The sequence below is a fragment of the Setaria viridis genome, chromosome 7 (assembly GCF_005286985.2).
Source record: "Setaria viridis chromosome 7, Setaria_viridis_v4.0, whole genome shotgun sequence".
Lineage (NCBI taxonomy): Eukaryota > Viridiplantae > Streptophyta > Magnoliopsida > Poales > Poaceae > Setaria > Setaria viridis.
This window is the reverse complement of record NC_048269.2, coordinates 11808650-11833282: the sequence shown is the minus strand read 5'-3', so window position 1 is coordinate 11833282 and position 24633 is coordinate 11808650. Positions and strand designations below refer to the sequence as shown.

General features: G+C 41.5%; 3 protein-coding genes across 6 annotated transcripts; 1 reads left to right on the top strand and 2 right to left on the bottom strand.

The window, feature by feature from the left end:
• Positions 1-2209: 2209 nt before the first annotated feature.
• LOC117864597 (putative cyclin-dependent kinase F-2) lies at positions 2210-3139 on the top strand. The gene has a single exon (XM_034748725.1). The coding sequence runs from the start codon at positions 2210-2212 to the stop codon at positions 3137-3139; it is 930 nt and encodes a 309-aa protein (XP_034604616.1).
• Positions 3140-3365: 226 nt separating this feature from the next.
• Positions 3366-6850, bottom strand: LOC117862379 (thylakoid lumenal 15.0 kDa protein 2, chloroplastic). Its single transcript, XM_034745838.2, has 6 exons — positions 6558-6850; positions 5674-5777; positions 5113-5203; positions 4353-4421; positions 3992-4101; positions 3366-3653 (listed from the first exon to the last, which is right to left on the bottom strand). The coding sequence occupies exons 1-6, from the start codon at positions 6820-6822 to the stop codon at positions 3561-3563; spliced, it is 732 nt and encodes a 243-aa protein (XP_034601729.1). The 5' UTR covers positions 6823-6850; the 3' UTR covers positions 3366-3560.
• Positions 6851-8261: 1411 nt separating this feature from the next.
• Positions 8262-23645, bottom strand: LOC117862378 (vacuolar protein sorting-associated protein 54, chloroplastic). Of its 4 annotated transcripts, none has more exons than XR_004641981.2 (19): positions 22740-23644; positions 21926-21988; positions 21634-21713; positions 21133-21250; positions 20570-20644; positions 18204-18360; positions 18021-18109; positions 17413-17669; positions 17022-17193; positions 16844-16927; positions 16074-16414; positions 15623-15776; positions 15212-15293; positions 14589-14668; positions 14304-14465; positions 13990-14057; positions 13710-13790; positions 10090-10340; positions 8262-8603 (listed from the first exon to the last, which is right to left on the bottom strand). XR_004641981.2 is itself a non-coding variant. In XM_034745836.2 (19 exons), exons 1-19 carry the CDS (start codon positions 23511-23513, stop codon positions 8563-8565), a joined length of 3009 nt encoding a protein of 1002 aa, XP_034601727.1. In that variant the 5' UTR covers positions 23514-23644; the 3' UTR covers positions 8262-8562. The 4 variants fall into 4 exon arrangements, 3 of the variants coding, with proteins under 3 accessions (XP_034601727.1, XP_072151502.1, XP_034601728.1); XM_034745836.2 differs by having other exon boundaries at positions 10210-10340; XM_072295401.1 differs by lacking the exons at positions 8262-8603; positions 10090-10340 and adding an exon at positions 10379-13451.
• Positions 23646-24633: the final 988 nt, after the last annotated feature.

Here is a 24633-nt window from a genome sequence, read left to right as displayed (position 1 = left end):
TTTTTTAACACCCTTCAACCGGTACTAGAGGGACTCCTCTAGTACCGAATTGTTAATACCGGTTACACAATCGGTACTAGAGGGGGGTTCCCAACCGGTATTACAGACGTTTTCTCTAGTAGTGTCTCCTGATTGTTCTATAATTGTACTTGTTTTCACATTATTATTATCATATTTGTTCAATGTGTATTGCAATATAAATATTTTATTACCCGTAGCAACACACGGGCACAATCCTAATAAGCAATAAGAGATAACTTTCCATTCAAAGATATATTCAGTCATGCAAACAAAGAGGGCGCTGCGTGGTCAGGCACTCACACGTTGATCCGGAGCGGCTCCCGTCCTGAGCGTGGATCACAGGCGTAGATGGTGGTCGCGCGGTCACGTCTGGACGCTCACGGCAGACTCGCTGCGGCACTTCGGTGGTGGAGCTCCAGCCCCTGGGCGGCCTAAGGAGTCGACTGCAGTGTCTGCTGGACTTGGGTTTGGATCACAGGCAGGTGTGCAGTCAGAGAGACGTCCCTAGGGGAGGTGACGGTGATCGCCGCCGCACCTGGGCAGCGTGCGATCGACCCGCCTCTGCTCGGCTCGCAACGCAGTGATCGGAGAGCGGCGGCTCCGACCGCTGAGCGGCAGCGATCGCAGGGGCCGCAGGGCGAGCGACGTCCTCCTCATCTGCGGCGACAACGGAGATGGCATAATCTTTTTTCCTCTTGCGTACAGCGTGCGCTCGTATGCTTGGACACTTACTGGGTGAGTTTTGTGAACGTTCGATGCATATGTTAGTACAGATCTCAAAGTGGAAGTTGTATAAGAAAAAAATTCCGAAAGTTATATAGGTTTGTCGACAGGAGCCATAACTTGGAACCCGTTAAGGATCATGAGCACCATCCCTTCTTCCCTAGCGAGCCTCCACCCCCACCCCCAATGGTGGCTACTGCGGCGCCCATCGGTAATCCTTCCACCGCACCCTTCCCAATCTGGCACCCCTCCTCACCCCCCGCCATCGGTCATCGGCCACTGAACTTCCGGCCCTGGTCGGCCGGCTGCACTCCCACACCTGCCTCCGTCGCTGGTCAATCCCCAACCTCCGCTGGGCTTCCACTGGCACCAACCTTCTCCTCATGGGCGGTGGCCATTGTAGCCACCAAAACCTGAACCCCTAATCCTAACTACTGCCGGCATTGATCACTAACCACATTCGGCGGTGACTTCGCCGCCAACCCGCCCCTACCCATCTCCCACCCCTTCGGTTGCAGCTTCTCCGACACGAGCTCGCGGTGGCACGGACCGAGCGAATGAAGCTTCCCCTGACCAAGGATGCAGTGGCGAGGAAGAAGATGAGAATCATGCGACCTAACTTGGCTGCACGAATCTTAAGAGTGGAAGCTACCGTAGTAGCAATGCGGCATGTTTTAAATAGCGAGCTATAGCCTCGCTATGGCGTTTTAAAAGGATAGACGCTAGGATATTGCCATTTGTGGTGCTACAGCAGCTATATAGGTGCGAAAGCGCGATTTAGCGGCACTAACAGCATAGCTTTAGCGTTCATTTAGCGTCGTTATTCCAATTTCTGCTGGCGAGCCAAAAATATGAACCAGCCTGGCAGCCAGTGACTCCAATTTCGAGCCCATGGAGGCCCAAAACGACTCGATCTGAACCCTAACTAAAACCCCAGTCCCGGACTCCTGCACGCGTTCCAACTGGGAAGGTTTCCGGAAGTTTATTTTCTTACCCAACTTCCACTTATGCATGAAGACCAGCCCATGCCTTGCGAGCAGGAACGGAAGCGTCAGGCGTAGTAGGATCGGAGCGATGCAAAACGCACAGAAACGAGACAGGCAGCGGTGCTGGGTCGGGCTCGGATCAATTCCGATCCGCCACCAATCACAACGCGTCGGTACGGTGTTCCGAGTCGGAGCCCAGGCACGGCCACGGCTCCATATAACTCCCGAGTCCCGAGCACCCCACCTCTTCCCTTTCCCCCAACAAGCAGCACACCGTGCAGCTCTAGACGTGTCGCGTCGTGCCCATCGTCGTCGCACTGCCTTCTCCAACGACCGGATCAATGGCCGCCGTCTCCACCGAGGAGGAGGAGGAGCCGCCCGAGGCGAAGAAGGTAGAAGAGCTGGAGGAGGAGGAGCCGGCGCCCTGGCCGGCCGCCGTGGCGGCGCGCTACGAGCGCCTCGACAAGCTCGGCGACAGCATGTTCGGCGACGTGTACAAGGCCTGGGACCGCGCCGGCAATCGCCTCGTGGCCGTGAAGCGCCTCAGTGGCCGGACCGACGACCGCTTCGTCCAGACGGCCCTCCACGACTTGGCCCGGGAGGCCATGTCCCTCGCCGCCTGCCGCGGCCACCCGTCCGTCGTCAAGCTCGTGGCCACCCACGCCGACAGCGGCCGCCGCGACGGCGACTGCTTCCTCGTCACCCGGTACGCGGGGCCCCTGAACCTGCACCGGTACCTGGCGCTCCGGTTCGAGCAGGAGCGGCCGTTCACGGAGGCCGAGGTGCGCGACGCCATGCGGCAGCTCCTCTCCGGCGCCAAGCACGTGCACAAGGCCGGCGTCCTGCACAGGGACATGGCGCCGGAGAACGTGGTCGTCGACCGGACGAAGAAGGGCAGGATGGTCTACAGGATCTGCGGCTTCGGCATGTCTGCGTCGCGGGTGGCGGGGAAGGACGGCGTCGCGGCGCTGGCGTCGGCGAGCCCGTACCGCGCGCCGGAGCTCTTCCTCGGCTCCGAGGACTACAACGAGCGGGTCGACACGTGGGGGCTGGGCTGCATCATGGCCGAGCTCGTCGCCGGCGCCGGCGGGCCGTTCTTCGGCAAGTCGTATGCCGAGGTGTTCGAGAAGGTGCAGCACGTGGCCGGGACGAGGGGCATGGTGAAGTGGGCGGGGCTGGAGCGCGTCGCCGGGCGCGATCGGGCGGCCCGGCTGCGGGAGAAGGGCTTGGCCACGTACGCCGGCTGCCTGCGGGAGGTGTTCCCGGAAGGGGTGATTTCGGAGCGCGGCTTCGAGGTTCTCGCCGGGCTGCTGGACACCAACCCGGAGAGCAGGCTCACCGCAGAGGAGGCGCTCCAGAAGCTGTGGTTCCGGCGCTATGGCTTCGCTGGCCGCTGCTTCGCGCCGTGACGGCGACGGGCGAACAAGGGTCTCGAGTTAGCGTAGATCGACATGTTCTTGCTTTTTCTTTTTCTTTTTTATTTTTTTGAGATTTATTGTAGAGGCAACTAGGGAAAAAATCCACATTCTTTGTACGGACATCATATAAGTTTTTTGTTGGTTATAAACGAATATTAATTAGTTGACATCTTTTCATTCTTTTTATTTATTTAGTGATTTGAAGTCATCTTTGTCATTGCGCCATAACTTTAACTTTATTATTTACAAAAAGTAATCTGTAAATAGTACCTCCGGTTAAAACATGCTCCGGATGTTGCAACAAGTAACTAATTGCAGATTGAATTATTCGTCATCTAATTCTGGCCAGAGGGAGTACTATATCTTGTTCAGATGACTTTCCATGCTTCTTTGGGCGATAAGCTCTTGCTTCCTATAGTACTTCCGAACAATTATTTGTCCCGCTGGGGTCTCTTAGACAGCGTGATATTGCCGTCACAGCAGCTTCAATTGATGCATCCTCTCCCTGACCATGTTCAAGATGAACAAAGATGCCGTCAGTAAATTTATCGCAAATCCATCCATACATGTAAACCACAAATACAGAGCAAAAAAGTAGAAACTTGGGTCTTTTAATCAATCCTTTTCTATAGGGATTTTTAAATTTCACTAGTAAATCAACTCAGGAAAGTGTTCAAAAGACTTTACAAACTATGGTATGACTTTCAAAACTAATTGTCACGTTCAAACCATATTCTGTCAATTACTGAATCGGAACTACCAAAGATGCAAGGAATAGGTACTGCAATGCCATATGAATATATCATGATAACTAAATAGATCAAATGATAGATAGAATGTCACCTTTTCTTTCCAGTAGAACATGTTCCCATACTTCCCTGAAACCTGACTCCAAAAGCTCCGAGGGATATCTAAATCAACTAATGGGCCAATGTTGAAATTTATTATGTTACCTGCCAAAAGATTCCCAGATTCAGTACATATGTCCCACCAACAAATATCATAGCAAGTAAATTTCAGGTGTTTTTGTAGTACACACAAGATGCCACAACAATGGGTGCTGAAATTCAATTTATTGACATTTTCAAATAGACAGCTATAATATTGCTACTAGTAACATCATGTGTGATTTGGATTAACAAGTGGCAAAATACTTACAACATTTAGAAAAATAAGAAACATATGCTGCAAATAAGCATCTTACCAAAGGTTGGATCAGCAACAAAAACAATAGTTCGCTCATCAACCTGCCAATAATCTTTGATGGCCAATCCTGAAAAATATAGCGTGAAAATAAATTATATAAACATGATGTCACATTCAGAGTCATGACAAGATAGGGATTTGCATCCTGCTATCCAGTTAGGTCATGGACTTATGGTCCAATCAAGTGTTTTCCCTTAAGCAAAAAGAAGGGCCATATTAAGTATTAGAAACATTACACAAATATATGTTAAGAAATTTAATTGAAATACAGGATGCCTATTGAGCTGATATGGTAAACTAAATATTGGAACTGTAAAATAAAGGGAAACCATAAGAAGACAACAAAAAAACAATTAGGAACAGCATTGTGCTGTTGTTATTGGGAGTTGGCAATGATATTGCAGAATGTTCTATTGGAACTTTACCTTAGGAACAACAAACATCTACAAGCCAACACATCTCAAGGATACAAACCATATAGTTCAAACATGAAACCATCTCCAAAAGGGTAGTTTAAGTATGTTTCTTTTGTTGTAAATCATAGCAAAAACAACAAAACCATACTTCATGAAGGTATGTGAAACATATTTGATCATGCTCATGTGGTTAATCAAACCACTGTAAAACAAATCAACTATCCAAGTTAGGAAACTGTGACCAAGCACACCATGATTACAAGTATTTTTGAATAGAGGCAGTGAGATGAAAGAATGGAAAGCAAGTCAAAGACCCTACCACATATAGGGTAAAAAACTCACCAGGTGTATCAGGATAATTTTGTGCAAGAACTCGCAGTTTGTACCCTGTATCCTTCTCCAGGTCTTCTATCTCTTGGCGCAAACGGTTTTCCTAGAACAAATAACCCACCTCTATAATTGATGTGCACATAACAAGACAGTAAAATTTTCAGGTACAAGAAAAAAGCAACCCATGCAAGCATTCCTCTTCATATTAGTATACGAGTTAACATCACTTTTCAGCAAATACATATATGGCATGATTAAACTAACGGATCATAAGGAAATTCAAACAGTAGAATGTAAAGTGCCTCCACCAGACAACTATATCCTATACAAATGTTCAGTTTTCCCTTGTTCCTGTGAAAAAATACGCGGGCCACTAAGGATATCTAATCCTAGACAAATAAATAGTATCAGCATCCTCAGCATGTGTCAAATTTTGATCATCCCATGCTCTCAGAATTAGTTTTCCATCATTTAGTTATCCATATTGTTCCTGTGGAGTCTGGACACTAAATTTTTGAAGTGCCTGTGAAGAAACAAAGGAGTGCAATGTGCAATGGCATGGACTGAAATTACCTGACCAGAGGAAAGAAAACCAGCGACATCAATGACGGTAGTAAATTCTTTAGGAAGCAATTCTGGTTTGTTTACCCCAGTCCTGGCGTTGGCCGAACCAACAACTGCAAGTACCATATGTTACCCGACACTTTTCTGGTGAAGAAAAAACATTTTTACTAAAAAAATGCATGCATGCTTCTTTTTTCACTAGACATGCTAGTAAGAAAAGATAAGGACAACAAATTGCAGACCCCAGTCCTGGCACTTGCCAAACCAACAACTGCAAGTACCATATGTTACCCGACACTTTCTGGTGAGGAAAAAAACATGTTTACTGAAAACAAAATACATGTATGCTTCTTCTTTCACTAGACATGCTAGTAAGAAAATATAAGGACAACAAATTGCAGAGTGCATTAAAAAAAACATTACAAGCACTGCATGGCAGCATATGGAGTCAATATGAAGCTGCAACTCAACCAGGGGGTAGCTTACTCGAGTTAGAGTTTAATCTCACAAATATTTGGGTACTCCATTTCTCTTTTTCACCGCTCACCCTAGTTTAGGAATCCCACAAAGATTCTTTTAAACTTTGTATTCTTTTTTTCTGGAGTAAAAATTGTATTGATTACCATACAATGATAGTACTATGGATGCCCCAGTAATAAATTACTTAAGAGTACAAAATCTGTCATATCTCTACATCTTATTTCAAGAGCCTCCCATGTCCACGTCCCAAGCTTTCCCCAGTTCATATTTGTCGAGTAGGCAGGTACAACAATAAAATATTTAGGCGACGAATACAGCGATTCGGAACCAATACCCTCCCACCATCCTTCACTTAGGAATGTTCCACCAAGCATGGCAAACTTGAGACTAAAAGAAAGACTAAGCGAGCTTACAGCAAGTGAAGCAGACGGCAAGGGCGAGCGCGCCGGAGACTGCGGCCTTCCATGGCACAACGCCGGCGAACTCGCTGGCCCAGGAAGCGGCAGCCTCCCTAGCAGAGGCGGCGGGGTGCGAGGTCCGACTGGCGCAGCAGCGGACGGGAGGGAGCGGAAGGGCTCTTGGCTGTGTGCGGCGAATGGATAATGGCGACGAGGTTGGCGCTGTTGCTCTCGAGGGGGTCAGTGGAAGAAGGCGAACGGGTGGGAGGAGAAGAGCCATGCTTTTTTCTCGCTTTGTTTTGCTTTTGCATTTTCTTTTGAAGCCAAAGAGGTAGAGACTAGCAGATCTTTTTTTTCCTTTTATTACTAAAAAATTACTAAAAATATTTTTGCCTCAAACTTGGTTTTAAAAATAATTTAAATCATGTCGTTACCTTCATGATTCTCATCACCGCACGGGATGGAAGCATCCACACACCAATAGAGTAACAACATTTTAATTCGGATGCAAATACTAATAATTTTGAGCGTAAATAAGAATGGGGTGATTCAAATTTGAATCTGCATTCGGATATTTGGGTGATATGCTCGTCTACAAGAATACATCCTTTTGAAAATCAAATAATACATGTAGAGATCAAAATTATTATATATAGAAAACTATACAGCGTTGATCATATTAATTATAAATACATCATTAGTCATAAACAGACAGGACGTGTTTATACAATTTAAAATAAATAATTTAAAAAGTTAAATAGTTATCATTGTTCATAGAGAACTTTAGAACAGTTTCTAAAAAATAGTCATTAGTCATACATATCCTTTAGAACTTGAATGTGGGCTATTCAAATTTTAAATTATATATCATTAGTCATATTAAAGTTAGCGTAAATTAGTATTAATGTAACAATATTAATAGTAATTAGTCACATAGAAATCTTTTGAATAGTTTCAACTTTAAAAAATTGAATGCGAGCACTTTAAATAGGTAATTAGTTGGCAACATTCTAAATTTTTCCCAATTGATGCAAGTAGAAAATTGCATGTGCATAGCTTAATTATTTTTTATGTTCCTTGTGGTACTATTGTGGTCTGAGTCTCTAAGTATTGATGTTGGCATTTTAATCTAATTAATTTTTTTAGTGGTAGACGATATGTCCGCATGCTTCATCAATCTTGAAAATCTCAGTAGTTCAGGAAATATTTTGTAGCAATATAGATGAGTAACCTGTCGTCCTTAGTTTTTGAAATTTTGAAATTAATAGCAGGTGAAATTAACCGGTCATTCAGTCATGGTTACAGACCTAACCAGTCATTCAGTCATGGTTGCTCACTACCCTGTTTCTCTTAGATCTTCAACCAGTAAACCAAAACTCAGATCACTTGGGTGGATGCTCTCTTATGAATGAAAACAATCAGATCACTCATGTACAAAACAGTTGCACATATGTATTCCAAATTTACGTTGTCTTTCAGGGTGCCCATGTAGAACCGTGAGCATTCAGACAAATATTGATATAGTTGAATATAGACCCCCACAACAAAGTGCAGACTCAAATTGGAGTTAAACGGGAGTTAGGATACGATTATCAGTCGCCCGATCTGATAAACACAGTAACCTCTGATTTTCTTCTTCCCCGTTCAAGCAGATAGAGCTGAAAGAAGCCTATAAAGCGCAGATTTCCTGCATATAGCAATGAAACTTGACGCATTGCCTAGACTAACTTATAGCAACTGATTATTTTTTGCACCAAGAATAATAATTACAAACCTTGCAGGGATAAAATACATGGGCTGCCATCTCGAGGCCTATTCAATACAATGGACCTAACTGCATGAAGCTAGGCCGTGGTGCCAAAACTCTCAGGTTTCCTCTATACCAGCATCTAACAGATATCAGCTTCCCAAACGGGAATCAAAATACTATTGGAAAAAAAAAACAAATATGGCCTGACATGGTAAAGCTATGGACCCAAAAATTTAATCTTTGGGAAGGTCGAGAAAATCAGCAATTATGTCATCTGGGAGCTCTTCCTTCACTATCCTGCACAGCAATACCTGCATGGTTGTTGATGCCTGTATGTTAGATACTACACCCAGATGGCAGAATTTCTCAAGTAAATAACACGTTCAGCATCAATTTGCTACATTCCATGATAATCAATAGCTCATTGCCCTATATTAGTAGTTATATGTTTTCCAAAAAAAACAACATAGGTAATTCTTAGCGAGACACTTCTGGAAAAGACACTTATCTACATAACATCAAGCCACCAAGATACTCTAAAGAGTAGGCAATCTTGTACAAGATGCCTATAGACAGATGTTCTATAAAAACATGCTTTTTTAGTGGAAACACCGACCATTGTCACATTCCCATGATTTCGAATTCAAAGATGTTTTGACTATGAATTAGGGCTCTTTGTCTGACTGATGCAATTAACAGTTAAAATTGCAGGAAGCAAAACTTAAGTTATCACCATTCTACTTAGGAAAAAGTTCATTTTACTCCCCTCACCTATTTACTTTGTCCACTTACCCCCTAAGCAAAATTTAGGCTCACTTTACTCCCCCGAACTATTTCATTTGGTCCAATCTACCCCCTAATTAGATTTCACTTTTTTGTTTCCTCACGTACAAGTTGAGTTTTAATTTCAAATTTTTTCAGTTGACTTATAACATGATGCTCTGCGTTGGAAAAATACATTGGCAATTTTTCGTTATTACTTTTTGTACAGTTTTGTATATCTAAGATCAATTTCGTATTAAATATTCCTAACCTATGAAAATAACCATGAAAAAATTGTAGTATAATTTTTTAACATAAGACATCATGTTTTGTATCTGCTCACAAAATTTGAACTGAAAATTCAAGTCATACACGGAGAAACAAAAAAGAGAAATCTAATTAGGGATGATTGGACCAAATGAAATAGTTCAGGGGATCAGGGTGAGCCTAAATTTTGTTCAGGGGGTTAAGTGGACAAAGTGGATAGGTGAGGGGAGTAAAATGGACTTTTTCCTTCTACTTACTAGCTGTCTTAAGAACAGCTGCCTGGACCACCAATTGTTTAGCTACTCAACCACTACTAGTTTTCCATGTCCTTCGGACAATGCATTAGAACGTAAACCCCCACTTCTCTACCTATATGGTCATCAACTCAACCAAAAACCATAACTAATATGTCAATCCATTTCCATAGCATCACTCAGTTGAACATGCAGTTGGACTGACTCATCAAACCCACACTGCTATACTGAGCAGGGTGCAATAAATTGCTGCCACTTTGATATAACAACAGAATACACACTCTTTGCCACTTTTAAACCAATTAGCGCTAGGGATTAGTTGGCTATTGCTGCCAAATATGGAGACGAAAAGTCAGACTCACAATTTCTGAAATCACCCTATCAAGGCCCAACTATGAAAAATCAGGATGCACAAAAAATAATTGGAAATATTGACATCAGTGACAAAAGCAAATTTAAAATTGCCTACAAAGACAGAAGGCAACAATCATAAGGAATAAGCCAAAAACAGTACCTGCACGGAATTTAGGCCAAACATGGCAATGTCTTGGAGCACTTCCCATTTAACATATTTTCCAACATTGAACATTTGTGAAGACATAAGTCAGTTCCTAATGTACAGTCAATCACTCACCAACTTTTGTCCCAAAGTTCTCAGCCAAGAATTCATCAAGAAGACCATAATTTGGAGTAGTTTCTGCACTGAAGTTCTCAGCTGGTAACTTCCGGATACATGTAAGAATATGCTGAACATCTCGGCATAATCTAGGTTGCAATAAAAATACATAGTTTAGAGAGGGAGAGAGAGAGATGTGTAGTGAACAATAGATGCTAAAAATGGAACATATTTGGATCCCTTCTATTTTAACTCCGCGTATGTTGTAACTCCGCCTATGTTTAACTCCGCCTATGTTGTCTCAACATAGCAGGTCCCAAGCCCTAGTAAAGGAGGAGGGTTGTGATAGGCTTGGCGAGCCAACGTAAACCTAGCCATTCTAATGGAGATGAAACCCAAGAGAAATCTGTTGGGGCATAACCCTCTTAGCGACGCGCCACATCGAAACCCGGGTATGGTGTTAAATGGGCAAGGGCCGGGTCGTCTCCCCCTTGGTGACGCGCCGTGTCGCGATCTGGGCATAGTGTCAAGTGAGCAAGGATTGAGTCGTCATTTCCTTAGTGGCGCGCTACATCAGCACTCGGGTGTAGTGAAAAATGAGCAAGGGTCTTCACATCTCTCTTGACGGGTGCGAAGGGCAACGAAGCTAGTCAAACCAACACGGATTCATGTAGGTAGTTGGAATGTAGGGTCTCTTGCAGGTAAGTTGAGTTAGTTGATGTAGCGACTAGGAGGCGTGTAAATATCTTATGCGTTCAAGAGACTAAATGGAAGAGCCAGAAGGCGAAGGAGGTGGACAATACCGATTTCAAGCTTTGATACACAGGGACAGCTGCAAATAGAAATGAAGTAGGGAGTTTTGATTGACAAGAGTCTCAAGGATGGTGATATGGTCCTGAATGTAATTAGTGCGTACGCCCCCCAAGTAGGCCACGATGAGAGTGCTAAGAGGCTTTACTGATAAGATTTAGATAGCCTAGTTAGAACTGTACCTTCTAGCGAGAAGCTTTTCATAGGAAGAAATCTTAATGGGCATGTAGGTACAACAAGTGCAGGCTTCGAGGCGGTTCATGAGGTTTTGGGTATGGTAGTAGGAATCAGGAGGGAGAGGAAGTCTTGGACTTTGCAGTAGCTTTTGACTTGATGATAGCGAACACTTTCTTTAGGAAGAGATGGTCCCATTTAGTGACTTTTAGTAGTGGCCAACACTAATGCCAGATTGACTTTATCCTCACAAGAAGAGAGGATAAACGGGCATGCTTGGAATTCAAGGTGATACCAGGGGAATGTGTTGTTTCTCAACATAAGCTTGTGGTGGTGGACTTTCGTTTTCAGATGCGTGCACGCAGGGATAAACAAGCCAAGATTGCAAGAACAAAATGGTGGAAACTGAAAGAGGAGACGTCAGGTCTTCAAGGAAAGGGTAATCAAAGAGGACCCTTAGAAGGAAGGAGAGGACGCAAACAACATGTGGGAGAAGATGGCAAACTGCATTCGGAAGGTGGCCTTAGAGGTGCTTGGAGTGACTAAGGGGGGTAGAGGTGTAGATAAAGATACTTGGTGCTGGAATGAGGAAGTCCAAAGAACTATTAAGGAGAAGAAAGAAGAAAGAATGCTATAGACGCTTATTCCATGACAGGAGTGTGGACAATATAGAGAAGTACAAGGAGGCAAAGAAGATCGCAAAGCGAGCTGTAAGTGTGGCAAAGGGTAGGATGTATGAGGATCTTTACCAACGATAAGGTACCAAGGAAGGAGAGCAGGACATCTATAGGATGGCTAAGGTTTGTGAGAGAAAGACGAGGGACTCCAACCAAGTTAAGTGCATTAAGGATGAAATGGAGAACATCTTGGTAAAGGAGGATGAGATCAAACATAGATGGCAAGAGTATTATGACAAATTGTTCAATGGTGAGAATGAGAACACAACCTTGGAATTGGATGACTCTTTTGATGACACCAGCAGGCACTTTGTGCGGAGAATCCAAGAATCTGAGGTCAGAGAGGCATTAAAAAGGATGAAAAGTGGTAAGGCGAAGGACCCAGATGGTATCCCAATTAAGGTGTGGAGATGCCTCGGGGGTATAGCCATAGTATGGCTAACCAAGTTGTTCAACCATATTTTTTTGTCGAACAAGATGCCGGAAGAGTGGAGAAGTATATTGGTACCAATATACAAGAATAAGGGAGATATTCAAAGTTGTACTAATTACCGAGGAATTAAGTTGATGAGCCATACTATGAAGCTATGGGAGAGAGTTATCGAGTATCGTTTGAGAAGGATAACATAGGTCTCTATGAACCAATTTGGTTTCGCGCCTGGAAGTTCAACTATGGAAGCTATTTTCTTAATAAGACAAGTTATGTAGCGGTATAGGGAGAAGAAGAAGGACCTACACATGGTTTTCATTGACTTGGAGAAGGCGTATGACAAAATACCAAGGAACATTATGTGGTGGGCTTTGGACAAACAGAAAGTCCCAACGAAGTACGTTGAACTTATTAAGGACATCTACAACAATGTGGTAACTAGAGTCCGAACAAGTGATAGCGACACAAATGACTTTCTGATTGTAATAGGACTGCATCAAGGGTCTGCTTTGAGCTCTTATCTATTTGCCTTGGTGATGGATGAGGTAATAAGGGACATTCAAGGGGACATCCCTTGGTGTATGCTCTTCGCGGATGATGTAGTGCTAGTTGATGAAAGTCGGGTAGAAGTAAATAGGAAACTACCTTAAAGTCTTGGTTTTACACTTAGCAGAACTAAAACTGAATATATGAGATATGACTTTAGCATTACTACACATGAGGAGGGAGATGTCAGTTTGAAAAACCCAGGAAGGATACATTTCGATATTTGGGATCAATGCTACAACGAGATGGGGATATTGATGAGGATGTTAGCCATAGAATCAAAGCGGGGTGGATGAAGTGGCGCCAAGCATCAGGAATTTTATATGATAAGAGGGTACCATTGAAGCTAAAAGGTAAGTTTTACAAGACGGCGGTTAGACCTACAATGTTGTATGGTGCAGAATGTTGACCTACAAAAAGACGACATGTCCAGCAGATAAGTGTTGCGGAAATGCATATTGCGTTGGATTTGTGGTTATACGAGAAGGGATCAAGTCTGGAATGCGGATATACGTGATAGGTTAGGAGTAGCACCAATTGAAGAAAAGCTTATCCAACACCGGTTGAGATGGTTTGGACATGTCCAACGAAGGCCTCCGGAGGCACCGGTGCGTAGTGGAACCCTAAGACGTGACAGTAATGTGAAGAGAGGCTGAGGAAGACCAAAATTAACATGGGAAGAGGCAATAAAAGGAGATTTGAAGGGATGGAATATACCCAAAGATTTAGCCCTGGATAGGAGTGCTTGGAAAACAAATATTCATGTGCTCGAACCCTGATTTGTGGCTCTTGTTGGGTTTCAACTCTAGCCTACCTTAACTTGCTTGGGACTGAAAGGCTATGTTGTTGTAGAAAGGAATGACACAAGATTAGCACTATACCTGTTCTTCGCCTGAGGAGTGCTGACCTCCAATTTTCTAAACGCTTCTGTAATGTGAGAATGGAATATTTGAACTACTTGCCTGGATTGCACAAATATAAAAATGAATCAGCAGCCTGGAAACAACTAATAATAAACCATTTTACACAAGTATATGGAAACTTGGAAAGGTATCAAGGAAAACATGTTGTGGATAACAATTTCCAGCCAAGTAATTACAAGGCAGTACGCATAGGTCTGACATACAAATGGGAAGGAACGGTCAGAAATGAAACTTTTACCTGAATATTGTTTGCACATCGACTTCAAGCAATGTTTGAGAAAGGATGCGATGCAAATAGTTTACTTCCTGCAAAATATATTGCGTACAAAATCTTAGCAAATTAACTCAAGAAAATAAACACCTGAACCAGTGAAAACATATCCATTGCTCGAGTTCTGAGAGAAATGACCACTGCAACTTTTTGTACTTAAGAAATACTCATGTTAAAACAACAGACTAGTTTTTATAACTTCATATAGACACATAGATAGAAACTTGCAACAAAATTATAACAAGAGATATTTCCAATGATAATCAGCTAAATTGTAATACCTTTGTAACAGCTTTAGCAAATTGACTAGGCTGCAAATCATTATCCTCTGGGCCATTCCAGCCTTCAACAATTTGGGGTAGTTTTCTAAGATTTGCAAGCAATCTCTCCCTCATTATCTGGACAAGCTTGCTGTGAATTTCATCCCGATGAACCTTGTAGTCCTGTCATTTTTTATGCACTTGTAAGAAAGGGCATTCATAAAAGCACAAGTAAAAGATAGTTCCACTTAGGACTCATGAGTCACCTTAACACATGAAAATTCAATACACAAATTAGAATCACACCTGAGTGACTCTATCCAATTCGGACATTAACAGCTGTTTGCGTGCCTCAGGTATTTTCAGGAAAAGTACTCGCCTGATATCTGCAGTTTCAAGGAACAAATTGAAACATCGGAAAGCCAGAATACCACATGCTCCCTAAGTTTCACAATGTATAACCCATCACTCAAGAGTTGGGGTGTCAGCAGTACAGAATAAGATTGTAGTTGTTAGTTATTACAATGTTTCCACTAAGTTAAGCAATTATAGCATGTGATTTAACATGGGCATGTGTTGCCATTTTTCATTAAATTTTTTGGTAGACTAAGTATTCCATGGTCTGTGTAGGGCCAATGATGGACATTGTGAAACAGAACGGAAGCGCGATCCTAAAAGAGCATGCCAATATTGTGCACAATTGGTTCCCAAGCATGACCATTTGGGTGTAGCAAAACCATGAAATGCTCATGGGGTAATTTTTGTTGTATCCAACATTTATGGTATCAACTTAGACATGTGCTAAATTTTAATTGGTTTGGCTGTAGACTATTATGAATATACACTTAGTCTTCAAAAGCCCAGTAACATCTTAAGGCACTTCAAGAAATTAGAAATGATAATCTGTAGAAGATTTGAGAAACTTTTACCTGGAATTAGAGAATGTATAAAACTAATTATTTGACTTGCCAAAGCTAAATGCTTAGACGTAATTGATTTAAGGCCAGACACCTGAAAAGAAAAATAGACAAATAAGTCAACGCATTAGAATTATTGCAACGAAGAAAGTTGAGCTGCTAGTATTGACTGTTATAACAAAACAAATAAAAAATTGAGTAAAATAGTGTCTATAGGAACTACTTTTCTGTGACTGGTGGGAGTATTTTACAAGTGGTTTTGCCCCATGCAGTGAAGCATGTGGTTCATTCAGTATACACACCACATATTGTTTGAAAATAAAGACATTACTCACACCAAGTGAAAATCACAGTACATATTGGCATACTGCTGTCAATGATGAGAGGCATTGTTATATAACTGGAATGTCCATACTATAGTACCTGCATGGCGCCTGCACCGAGGACAAGTTGGCAAGTCCTGTTGTTGAAAAGCTTTAATATTTCCACAACACGTTGGACCACCTCAAAAGATAATGATGGCAAACATTTACTGATGTCAACATATTCTGATAACATCTTCAGCAATATCAAGCCACTGCACAAACAATAAAGTATTGTTATCGAGCTGCGGGGATTTAGAAGAGAAAATATGCTACAAAGATATATCTCACAAGAATGAAAATAACCACAACAAAAAATACAAGATGAGCAACTGTATGAAATACCGTCTAAACTAATTTTAACAATTGATGGCTATTGCCCACATTATATATTTTTTTTTGAACAGCAAAAGGAGAAATTATGGCTTTTGTTTCATTTGAGCAGTCCAAAGTTCAAAAGTAGAGACAGAATATGGATTGAACAAATTAAAAGGCAGATACAGATGACTAACCAGTTTACCATATGATAGCCAACACCTCCATGTACAATAGTTTGCAAGGTTGACCTCTGATTCCCAGTGGCATTATTTTCAGTCTGAGGAGAAGTGGACTCAACCTTGCTTTCACCTATCGCAGATGTTAATTTGCCATTATCAGCATTATTTTCACCTGAATATGTTGGTTCTTGACTCGTAGGATCACTGAACTTTGAGTTATCTTCTGCACCAGGCATATCCATGCCATTAACAGAAGAATAAGTGGATGAAAGTGATAGAACAATTGCTTGGAACTCTTCAGGAACATCAACAGCAACCCACGTCTCTTGGTCAAGAACTGCCTTGATTTTTGTCATCTTCAAAAAAACAATGGAAGTGATTAGTTTACAAAAGCAGATGAAATACAATTTAGTTTCACTAGCTTTAACCATCAAACTTTTTAGATAATTCAAAACCCACATTATTTGAATGGCTAGAGATAATGAACTTCATTAAGTCTTAGTATCTTTTATTCCACCAGCATTCCACTTTCAAAAGTATTTGACAGCAAAACCAACTATTTGTTACAAAAAGCATTAAAGAGGAACTAAGTGTATGTGCTGTTTTTAATTTGATGGACAACCAATCAAGCAATAAGTGAGAGAGAAAGTGTGTTCATGATCCTTCCAATAGAGTTGATTCGAGTTTCAGACCTAATGATCATTATAATTATCTAATGAAATAGATGAAATTTGAAGAATAGGGTTTAAATTTCAATTGTCAAATTGCAACATTATAGTACTCACCCGAACGCTATGCTGATAATCAACAAACTGCTTCGACTGTTGCTGTAGGATTCCACGAATGTTGTAACCCAACCTGCCTCCAACCTACAAGAATAAGAGGCTAAGATAAAATTAAAAAAAAGCTTTTATGCATTTAATATGAACAGTTTTGTGTCTTTCAAACAGGAAAAGAAATAACCTTTTCAGTAGCAGCTATAAATTCTTCTGTTATATTGTAGATGATCAAGAATTCCTGAAGCCTTAACCTGGGATGTAGAGCAGCACGGACACCTAGGAGCTTAGCCCATCGCCCATGGGCAGCATCACATGCAGCGAAAACTGCTTCAGTGTTTTCTCTTAATACATCAGCCCTGTGACAATGTAAATGGTTACACACTTTTACTTTGTATGGTACGATATAAGTAGTTCACATATACAATGAACAAAAGCTTGAGAGTGACTATGTGCTGTTATGTCAGGAGAACTGAGTCACTGACCACGGACGTACCATGACACCAGAAATAAACTTAGTTTGCATCTTTGTATGGAATAGACAATAGAGGGCGCATTGCAACTTAAGTAAAACTTACCGGACATTCTTTATTGAATTTATGATGGACAAATCATTTGCTTTTGCTTGGACAAATGGGATTTTGGAAGTACTCCGTGTGAGAGTATTAGAGACCCGTGAAGAAACACTGTAGTCATTCTCTTGGGAAATATCAGAAACAACTGAACCACCATGTTGTACTGTAGGATTGCTAGCATCAATACTTAAGGTTCCATCAAGGTTTCCCATGATCCACTCAACAATTCTTTTCACCTCAGCTGCTTGCTGTAAATGTACCTGAAATTGTAAAGATGTTAATCCCATGATTATTTGTTTTCTTTTTACAAACATATGATGCTATCTAGCAGGGAGTTTGCATCGGATACTCCCCCCCCCCCCCCTCCTCATTTAATATAAGTATATAACTGTCATGTCATAGAAGCAAATTAAACAGCAGTACATAAGATATAGAGGCCAACATAGAGATTGTTTTCAGGAACCAAGTAGGCATGAATAAATGCTACGACAGTGTATGGCTACTATAGACTTACAGACCACAATAAGTGGGTAAAGTCATTAAAACTAAATTTTACCCAGGATCTTCATCCTGAAAATAGGAAAATGAAATTCTTATTAAGGGTTATTTACCTGTACTATCCTGAAAATGGCAGACAAAAGTTGAACAAACCCTTCAGATGATAGACTTCGCAACTTATTTGCTAAGGACTGGCCTCCAGCTGCAGTTAAATGTTAATGTCAAAAGATCGTGGAAAAGTTGACTTAAGAAATAGATAACTCTGTTAAGAGATAATGAATGGATGGAAATAATACCGTCAGCATCAGCAGCCCTGTCTCCAGTTACTGAATCAGAATCTATTGGTCTGGCAGTTAAAACTGGAAGCAACTCTGCAACTGTGGCTTTGATTGAAGCTTTCATCACAGTAATAAGTGTATCTCGGTAGATTCTGAGAACTGCAGGAAGTTTGTCCTGAAAATACAAGAAAAGAATATCATTTTGTTTCCACATAAATATTGACTACTCCATCCATTCCAAATTACGAGTCGTTTTAGCTTTGTCCTAAGTCAAACTTATCTAGCTTTGACGAAAGTTATAGAAAAATATATTAAAATCTACAAGACAATATCAAACAAATGCACAAGCAATATATATTACATGGTTTATCTAATGAAAGTAGTTTCATGTTATAGATATTTGTGCATTTTTCTATAAATTGGTCAAAGATAGAGAAGTTTGACTTAGGACAAAGCTAGAATGACTTATAATTTGGAATGGAGTGAGTGTAGCAGTTTATTTTCAAAACAGACTACAGTTTTATCCTAAACGCTACACTGTAAAACAGTCAGTCTTTGTTTAGAGTTTAGACCGTTTGAACAGCATTTAAATGGAGTTAATGGTTTATAACGGGTTTGTACTATATCACCAAAATATACATAATTATGCCTGTTAAAAATCAAATATTCTTGCAAGTCTACATATTTATGCATGTAAAAAGTCAAATATACATATTTGTGCATGTGACAAATCAAGTATACATATTACCCAAGGAAAAAAATTAAGTATACAAACTTATGGATGTAAGAATTCAAGTGGAAGTGACGTTTCGCCTAAGCACTGTGTCAAACGCAATTTAGCCTGCGAAGTAACATTTAATTCCATGCTGTTTAGGCCATGTATTCCCCTTTTTTGAACATTTAAACGGCCAACCGTTCCTAAACAACACAGTTGACCTCCGTTTACCGTTTAGATGCTGTTTAAACGGCCGTTTAGGCTATCACCGCACACTATAGCAATCTTCATGGCCTTACAGGTGCAGTAGGTCTACCTTGAGATACATTCACAGCAGTTCAATTCAAGGTTTAGCAAGCCAATTTAGCATTTAGTACACCTTGCAATGCTCCAAGTCCTATATGGCCAAACCAAAAAGAAAAAAGCTTCTTTCATGTGGCTTCCATGTAGATTCCTTCCTTTCTTTGAAGAGCAGACTAGTAAATAGTAATGGCTGAACTCTACCAATAGTCCTAATATTAAACTATATATGGTATATTAGCAACTGGATTGTTCAGTTGTGTGATTTTCTATAATTTATACTGAGCTTATTATATAATTTTTGTAACTGATAAAGCACATTCAGCAATGTATACTACAACAACACTACAAGGAGGGGTAGCCATGCACTAACTACTTTCTGCTAATTACAATGTAAAACATAAACTTTTCAAGAGAGTGAGGTTCATTTTCTACCCAAATAATTCTTTGAGGGTTTATTACTGGGACAATTCCTATTTACATGGCAGGACTTAGTCTCTCACAAGTTAAAAATAATAAAATCAGGCATGCTCATTTGTCACCTGCAGTTTGGCAAACATAAGGCAAGAAAAAACTCAACAGTTATAGTAAGTGTTTGGTTTGATGCCACACTTCTGGCAGGCTCTTCATGGGCCCTAGCTGTGATTGAATCGTTTTCATGCAAAACTTTGCAACAGTTGTTGTTGGTGTTGTCCACAAAAACTGTGGTTCCTACAACTAGATAACATTATGGCAAATTATGATAGTGATCCAAACAAGTCCAAACATTGATTGGCAAAGATTGAAATTTGTATATTGTGCTGACTCTACAACCCACATATTTAGGTTTTGAAGTGTTGGACCAAATGGAGGTGTATTAACACCCACTTTGTTCACAACAAGCCTCCATCTGAATCTCTAAATCGATACAGAAGTTTCTCAAAATCAACAGAGTATTGTAATGAAAAGCAAGTATTACCGACTGCCGTTTGTTACATTTGAATACTTTGCTTCCTAAATATTTTCCACAAGATTTGTACTTTTTCTACAGCTTTATCTTCTACTGGAATGAGCAGTTAAAACTTGATTGCAACTCCTTTTATAATGTATCTTACAAAAATGTTGGCATAACTTTCTCGATCATAGGAAAGATGTTCTTTCCTAAAACAATATGTTATTAGCTCTTGGAAAAAGATAAGTTCGCCATATAACAAGGAAAAGAAATTATGCAAACCAGAGTAAATAAATTCAAAAGAAGTAGCAACATGCCAAACAAGAAGGAAAGGAACATTGAAGTTGAGTAAAATATTTGACAAGAATTCATCTGCAAGTGCAACCAAGCCCAGCTGGTAACAGAAGGTTATTAATGCAAGAGATTGGCAAAACTAACCGTTCTCAGCAGGCAAATAATGAGGGGGAGGAGTCGATCTCTGAGAATAAAACTTTCCTCCTCATCTATGTTACCCTGCAATAAGATGGTGAACATTGAAAGAAGAGAACAAAGGGTGCTGAAAATATGTTACTTAAATAGCGCAGTAGATTAAACACGAAGTAATAATCTAGAGGATAATTAGTCAATTGATGAAACAATCCAGACCATTATTTTTAATAAAAACAATTATTGAGAGATCATTGCAAAATTTGGAAAAGATTAAAACTACTTGCAAGAAAGATTTTTGTTAGCCCAATTTCTAATTTGGCAGCATCATTACTCCCCTTGATTCATTTTTGGTTAATCCAGTTTCCTTTTTTTTACAAACGTCATGGGACAGTCAAAACATGATACAGCATGAATCCTTTGTTTTGAAAAGAGGTGTCGAAGGTACAGAATGCATATTGGTACAAATTATTGTGGCAAATACAAGATATCAGTACATCTGCATTCCACTAAAAACAGGCAGCCTTAGGCCAATTAAGAGCTATATAAAAATGCAAGATTCAAAATGCACACACCTCATGTTCTGTCCCATTCAATGGGCTGGAAGCCTTTCTTTTTACATTTGATGAAATCATAGCATCTACAGCTTTTCCATCAGGAACAGCAGCGTGCACGAATTCTGCTGAAAGAATGCTACAAGGATGAATATTACCAAGTTAAACAGCAGTGAACTGATAATATTAACAATGCTAAGTCTATTTAATGGTCCAACATAAAAAAATCACCCAAATAAATCACGACAGTAGGAAAGGATGGGGTACATTTTTTTCACATTGGAATAAAATGCAAAAAAAAGTAATACTTATTTGCTCTTTCTAAAACAAGTCAGTTTATCTACATAGCTTAGACATTATTCTTAACTTCTAAATCAGAATTCACAATGTATGTTGAAGGCTCAAAGCAAACCATGTTAGCAGTAGCTTGCCAACATTCATGCAATCTAAAGATCTAGTCTCTATGTTAAAAGTGTGCATCCTGTTGAGTATTTGAATATATGATACTTCATCAGAGCACACCTGTTCACTGAATCTAGTGATGTTCCCAGCTGATCCCGAATATGGCGAAAGCAGTAAAGCCCAGCAAGTTCATCAGTATCCTGATTGATAAGAAGAAATGTTTATGGAATGTCATAGTATATAAGTGGCATACTTAGCATATTTCTAAAGGTAGCTGCAGTAAAAGAACTGATTTTTTAGGCATATGGAAATCAAAATAATCTGGTAATTTGATTCATTGTCTCATTGAAAATCCAGTTGATGTATCAATAGTGCATCGAATCAGATCAAGCTAAAAAGTTCAGTAACTTACTAGTAAATTTTGCAAGTCATCGATGACATCAAGGGCACCAGCACAATCTGCTGCTGCAACAAGCTGCAAATGTGCAACAAGATTAATGAATGCAAGCAGAGAAAAATGCACTACCCAATGAAAAATTTGAAATAGGTTTGTCGCAGCAGTTGCAAGATTTAGTACAACTTCCCTTGCAGTCACCCCAAGTCTAAACAATTATGGCCATGAATGATGGGACTGCCAACAGAAAATATATATAATATCTCATTCACATACAGGTGATCTGGCTGACATAGAATCATGGATGAAAATGATGATGTTCAGTTCACTAGCAAGATATAACGCCTTTTTTGCAGCAGTGTCAGGAATCCCACGTGTCGGCCGCTACTTACAGTGTTTCATGGTGGCCATGCAAACAGCCTTGACGTTTACTCGTTTAGGCCCCTTTGTATTAATAATTCAACAAACCCCAAATCTTGGGCTTATAACTTAGCATATGCGCAAGATCAACTCCCACAAAACAGAACCATCATAACCTTTCAATAAGCAACAACAACTGATGGAATGGAATTATTCTTTCCATTTCTTTATCAGTTGGGAAGTGTCACAATGGTCCATCTCCATCAATAACAGTTTATTTCATCTCCACATTTTTCTCATATAACACTCAAACGGGTTACCGTATTGTATTTGCATGTCAAGCTACATTTGTCGTTTCACATTTGCAATTGACATAGGAATATAAGATGACCCCAACCATTCCAGACAGCTACATTACTGATCAATGAGCGAGATGCAAGGCAAGAAAACATTTCCTGGTAAATAAACTTACCAACTTGAGTGCAGCAAGTGCCTGGCTGACGTAGAGGATGACAGTAAGCTTCTGCTGCAGTGCCACAAGGTTGCCCCGCGTGGCATTGAGCTCCTGCACCTGCCTTGCTGACCCGACGAGGTCCCCCGTGAGCACCCGCACCACTTCCCTGAGCTCGCGGATCCTCCCTACTGCAGTAACAATCTCCCCGTCGAGCCCCCGCAACCGGCCCTGCGCCTCGTAGAAGGACTCGGACCGGAGCGCGATCTCCCGCACGAGGTGCGCCTCGACGACATCGAGGTGCTGGCCGAGGCGCTCCTGCAGCCCGTCGTCGTCGAGCGGGCAGGCGGCCTGGAACGTGGGTCCGTCCTCGAGCGCGAAGTCCTCCTTGAAGAAGAGCGCGGGCACCTCGCGGAGGCAGGCGGCAAGGCCGGAGGAGGCAGCAGGGGCACCCTCAGCGTCCGAGGAGGCGGCGAGCTCGGCGGTGGCGTGGAGGCGAATGTCAGCGAAGCGAGCATAGGGGTCGGAGACGGCGGCGAGGTAGGGCGCGAAGTCGGCGCGGGTGACCTCGCAGGGGTGCGACGGTGGCGTGGGAGCCGCCTCGGGGAGAGCGATGGTTGGGGGCGGCCAGGGTAGCCAGGAGTAGGATGAGGCGGCGGCGGAGGGAAGCGGGTTGTTGAGGAGCGCGGTGATGGACTGCGGGACGCCGCCGGGAGGCCCGGCGAAGGTGGGGGAGTCGGTGGAGGAGGAGACGGAGGCGACGGAGGTGGTGCGGAGGGGCGGGCGCGACGCCATCGCGGCGGCGGCGGTGGCGGTTGCGGTGGTGGCGTCAGCGGATGGGAGGAGTCATGGGGAGATCGGGATCTAGGAAGCGCGGCAGCGAAGGCGAGCTTGGGTGGGATGTCAGATCTGGCGCCTCGAGGAAGGGGAGAACAGAGGGAGCCAGCAAAGTACCCATGCTGTTGTCTCCCTGGTTTTTTTTTTCCCTATCCCGATTTGTTCTTCACCCTTCCTTATATTTTTTGACAAAATTTAGCAATATTATGAATTCATTTGAGTTAGAAGGGCCCTAGGAAGCCATTTCGTGTGATTTAGAACTATTATTTAAATTAAATATTCAAATAAAACTAAAACGTCATGCCAGTTTGTTGTGATCACATTTTTTTATTTGGACTATATTTAAATTAATTGCTTGTCATTTTAAAGAAATAGGAGGCCGTCTTGAAATATGAGTTAAGAATTAACAGAGAAGATAAATCCAATGATATTTTATTCTTTTTTAAAATTACTCGTCATTTTAAAGAAAATTGTGCACTTAATATGCATGATTAGTAATCGTAGATTAATAGCATTGTTAACTAGAATTGATGTTTATGATAAACGGACCTTATGAGCTAGTTACATGTAGTAACGCTATTATCTTTTTAACGAAAGAGCTCAATTAACATACTCTAACTTTTCTAAACTCGGAAAGACTCCATTCTGTGGGACGATCCCTCATTCGTCCACACTTAACATATCTTAGTGCCATTCCCTGGATCCGTAACTAGCACTAGCATTAATTGGAATAATTAGTAAGAAGGGAATAGAAATTGAGGGTATTAAAGTGGTGCTAACTCACCTTTTTAAGAAATAAACAAGCTGCAATCACAGATGGTACACTGAGCCCCTAGTAGATCTGCCAAAACAAGTAAGGTTGAGTATTTTTGCTGGAAGTACTCAGCAATTATCTTAACGTTGCAACTTAATGATATGCAAGGGAGTTCAAGGGGAGTGCTAGGGTTTATTTGCGGGTTTTATGCAAAGTGTTACAATGTGTGGAATGTTTTTGAAAGAAAATAAGTTTTTAGGTATATTTGTTGTTTTAGCCCTGAAGGAGGAATCCGGACCTCAAGACTCTACTGTGCGGACCGCC